At 38.8% G+C, this 4930-nt stretch overlaps 1 protein-coding gene across 1 annotated transcript in view; it reads left to right on the top strand.

The window, feature by feature from the left end:
* Window positions 1-4930, top strand: part of VWDE (von Willebrand factor D and EGF domains) — a 58632-nt gene that overhangs the window by 15886 nt on the left and 37816 nt on the right. Inside the window, exon 10 of the mRNA XM_019531756.1 lies at window positions 2859-3132. Within this exon, the coding sequence (XP_019387301.1) occupies window positions 2859-3132 (274 nt within the window). The remainder of the gene's footprint in view (window positions 1-2858; window positions 3133-4930) is intronic.

The raw sequence follows: 4930 nt of genomic DNA, 5'->3' as shown, positions 1-4930 counted from the left end.
CTTCTTTGAACCTCAAAACATTTTTAAACTTTTGAAACCTTTCAAGTGTCCTCATTTCATTTTGAAGCTGTGCCGAAGCCTTTTGTTTCATTTCAGTTTCACTGCTTTGAGCTTGAAAATGCATCAAAACAGCTTTAAAATGAAACACCCATCAACATTTTGCGCAGCCCCACTCTGCAGTTGCTTTGTGCTCCTCCTGGATGGAACAGAATAGAATAGAAGCTAGAGGCCAGTATGCAAGAATGCCAGTCAGTGAAAAAGCAAATTCAGGTAGTCAGTGGAGAAGAAACAGTTGGTGCTGGAGAAAGGAGTGTAGACCTGGTGATAAGATGTAGGTATAAATAGTGAGAGGTTATCTGGGGTATCAGATGTTAGGCAGGTTATAATGTTCCATAAATCCAGTGTCTATTAGTCCATGATTTTTTGTATCCAGTAGGTTGACGAAGTGAAGTTCGTAGGCTAGTCTGCAAAAAGTGCTTTGTAATTTCCCTTTGAGGATTAGAACTGAGAGATCAGAGGGAGTGATTGTCTTGTGAGAAGTTCTCCTCCACAGGTAATTGGACATTCTTGTCTGATAGATTTTCAGCATGAGTTCATTCTAGTATGCACTTGTTGTTTGGTTTCTTCTGTGTATTTTTCATCATGGCATTTAGATTTCCAGAGGTGCAGATGTAAGATTCAGAAATGCTGATGGTCCTGTTGTGAGGTGTAGTTATTGTGGGAGTGGTGGAGAAATGTTGGCAGGTTTTACATTTCTTGTCATCACATAGTCTGGATCCATTTGGTGTGTTTTGAACCATAGGCAGTTTGCTTCTAGTGATGTGGTTGGTGAGGTTCAGTGCTTGTTTAAAGGCTAGGATCGGTGGTTCTGGGAAGGTCTCTTTAAACGTTGTATATTCTTCTAGCATAGGTTGCTATTGTTCGAGGATTTTCCATATAGGTTCCAGGGAGGGATGATATGTCATGACTAATGATGTGCATTTCCTGGGGATTTTCTTTCTGTACTGCAACAATTATTCACATGGTATCTGGGTGGCTCTTTCAACAGTGTGATCTCTCTCTAGAGGAGTGTCCTTGTGAGTGAAAGCTCTTTTGAGATTTGTGAGGTGATGATCACAGGTGTTCTCCTCAGTGCAAATTTGTTGGTATCAGAGGTCAGGGATTGGCTGTATATTACAGCTTTCTTGGTGTGTTTAGGGTGATTGCTGGTTCTGTGCAGATATCTATGTTGGTCTGTGGGTTTCTTGTATGTGGTGGTTTGTATTTTACCATTCTGGATAGTGATCATAGTGTCTAAAAAGGAAATGTTAGTGCTGGAGTATTCAAGAGAGAGTCTGATGGAGGGGTGATGATTATTGAATTTCTGATGGAAATCAGAGTTCAGGTTTTCAGTCCAAATGATGATGTCATGGATATATCTTAAGTATAGCAAGGGTTGAGGACTGTATCATCAAACCCTTGCTTTACTTAAGATATATCGATGACATCTTCATTATTTGGACTTGCAACCTGCAACCCCAGCACGTCTGTGCATGGCACCCAGTTCCATGCACTGCTCTGGGAATGCCCCTAGCCAGGACTAGTTATGTGATATTGGTTAACTGTTTAATCAGTATAATGAGGTTAAATGGATAACTTTTTAAATGCTATTTATGTTTCTCCTTCACACAGCAGCAGCAGTTTCTGTGCCTTTAATGGGTATGTTTTTGTGCTAATTTTCACTTTCCCAAGATGAGTAGGCTCAGAACAATAAAGAATTCAGTCCTGGAACCTGTATGCAGCACCTTTACTCTCCGTGAGCATTTTAACCACTAAATTACTGAGCCTTTTTTCACTGATTGAGCCTTTTTTTCATTGATTTATAGTGACATTGCCATGGTGAAAGCATGCTGCCTTGTCTGAAAGAGAACTGTTGTTAGGAAAAAAGGTGCAGCTACTTTATTTACAAGTGGAAACAAGTACAGTTTCCATTTGTAACAAGTGGAAATAACAAGTGAGGTTCTTATTTCACAACCATTAGCTAAACCTATCTAATCCCAGTAATGTAGTAGCCATGTGTCTGCCTGGTCATTGTATGTATAGAAAAAAAAAATCACCATGCTCCTATTAAGTCTCATACACTGTTCTCAGATTCCATTAAGTTCTAGACAGTTTTACATTTTTTACTTTGGGTTGCTAGTAAAAAAACCCTGGGGGGGAGGGGGGCAGGGAAATCACTATTTATGCTTAACATAAATTCTAAGTTCTAACTCTCCATGAACATGCACATATTCTGCTTCTGTAGTTTAATCTAGATAGGTTTATGATCCTCAAAGCCACTTTTCTAAAAGATATGTATACCCTTCAGTAATGCCCACAATTCATCATTCAGCCTCCTTCTATTTCACCTGTGTATATTTAACCCTTTAGGGGCATGCTAAGTGCTCCCATATTAAAGAGTTAGAAGTGTTTGTCGGCATTGCCATCTTCTGCTGTTACCCACTCATGTCTTCTTGACTCTTTTACCACACACACACACACCAGTCCCCCACTCCTATTCTGCTTTCCATCCTACTTTCTTATAGGAAATTGTTCCACTCCTCATGGATTCACCCTTTTTCTTAATTTCTGCCTGCTCTGATTTGCAGCTATCACCAGGTAATAAGTGAAAATGCTGATTGTCTAGATTAAGATTATTTTGGGGAGGGGGGTGTATAACATTTGCCTTTCTTAGTGCAACTGAAAAAAATATACCACATGCCAATAAAATATTATAAAATTTTGTATTTAACTGAGAAAAGTTAATAATACAGTATGTTACTCCTTTTTATTATAATTTTAGATGATGATAATATCACTCAATTTTATTTTTATTCCAGACAGTATGATAATTTTAAAACAGGAACATTTGTGCTCTATAAGAGTACATCTCGGGATTTTGAAGTTCATGTGCGCCAGTGGGACTGTGGAAGCCTTCACTACCCAGCATCATGTAATTGTGGTTTTGTTGCCAGAGAAGAAAGTGACATAATTGCGTTTGACATGTGCAATGGTCAGCTACATGAGTCTCAGCCACATTTATCTGTAAAAAGTAGAGACAAAAGAAGAAGAAATGTCAGGATCATGGAATCCTATCTAGGAAGAAAAGTCACGGTATGTAGTAAATGTTATTTGTTCTCACCTTATTTATCTTAGCAAGCACTTCTGCCTCTTCCTGCTAATTTCAGATGCAAGGCCTGTAGTGTTTTTTTTAAGTTAAAAAACAAGATAAAACATGTTTTACAAATATAATTCCATTGAATCAGAGGAGCATACTTTACTCACAGAACACATGTATAATTCCCACAACCGTTCCTCAAAAACATGTGCAGACCAAAACATCTTTGCACCTCATTATTAACATTTCAAATAGTCTGGCAAGATAACAGTTTTAATAAATTAGGGACTGAGACCAATATTATCAAATAAAGGTGTAAATTATCTATAGGACATGCCTAACTAAAATTATTTTGGTTTTCAAAAGACTAAGCTCTGGCTCTTCTCTTAACTTTAGTGTACCAGACACCCCATGATCATAGTAAAGTATCAGAAAAAATTTTTATGTAGATCCTACATATAGAAGCTAATGAGGAGCCTAATTTTCCAAAAGCTCATGTCTACACACTGATTTATACATGCAGTGCCATACAAGACGTGTTCATGTGGTCAACTAGACATGCCAAAATTATCAATTAGAAACTAAACTAAAAATTGTGGAGGAGTTTTCCCTAAAAAATATAACCTTAAAATCATTTATTTAATTTTTCTGAAGCTTTTTTCTTTATGTATTGAATGCTGGTAAGGGCAAGCCCAAAAGAAGCAGAATTCTTATATAATAAAGGGCGCAGTCCATCTGTCTGTAATGCTCTTGGAGTACTCTGACTGATTAGTGAAACAACCAATCAGAGTGCAAAGCGCCACCATGATGGCAGGGATGGAGCGGGGGGTGGGGGGTGAGGCCTGTACCACAGCACTCTACCGCCTCCGAGAAACAGGGCTGTGCGGGGGGGAGGAGGTAAAGGCCAGTGCTGCTGGAGGCAGCAGCAGTTCAGGTGCTGGTGGAAGGGGATGGAGGGGTAAGCTTCCCTCCCCCCCTGCTCCTGGGAGGTGGTACTGGTATGGTGTGGTGGGTGGTGGCACTCCATCCCCACTTGCCTTCCCTCTCCTCCACCCCATCATTCTTGATGGGCAATTCACTAGCATAAAAATTGAATGTTAAACCTGCCCTCTTAAATCACTCTTTTAGTATGAAAGACAAGCATAAAAACAAACACATCTTTTGAAGTGGCTGTGGTAACCAACATCAAAACTCCTTAAACGCTTAGCACTTATATCAGGAGCCCAAATGTTAATTAGGTACACACCAAGAAATCTCTGAGACAGAAGCGCACACAAGTTATGTTACTTGAGTTTTCCACTCATTCCTGTCATTTGCTCTAATCTGCATAGTGAATCAAAGTCATGACTTCCTCCAGACACTAACCTCTTCAATCATTGTTTCTCAGAAGAGTAAGACTTGGGTTCTTTTTTTGTTTGTTTTTTGCAGTATGCTTGCAAAATTTCTCTTTTTCACTTGTATAGAGCTTACAAAACAAATGGGTTTAACATAATATGATTGTATCCTTTACATGCTTGCTACAATTTAAATATCACCTTAATTTTCTAACACAACATTTCCAGTTTCAATCAGCAGGTAAAGTGTTCTGAGCTGCAAACATGTGGGTAAAATGTCATTTTTTCAATAAACTGCCTGTTCAAACATGCAGTTACATCTATCCAGAAATATTCATTCTTAAAATACATGACACTTCATTTTTCACATAAATGACAAAGATGCTTGAACTAAAAATGTAGGCTGCCTATGTACATGCTTGGGGTGGGGGGGAGGCAGAGGTGGCATTTTCATAGATTT

This window comes from Crocodylus porosus, unplaced genomic scaffold (genome assembly GCF_001723895.1).
Source record: "Crocodylus porosus isolate Cpor-Errol unplaced genomic scaffold, CroPor_comp1, whole genome shotgun sequence".
Taxonomy (NCBI): domain Eukaryota; kingdom Metazoa; phylum Chordata; order Crocodylia; family Crocodylidae; genus Crocodylus; species Crocodylus porosus.
Note: the sequence above shows the minus strand (reverse complement) of the source record. Positions and strands in the feature narration are given on the sequence as shown.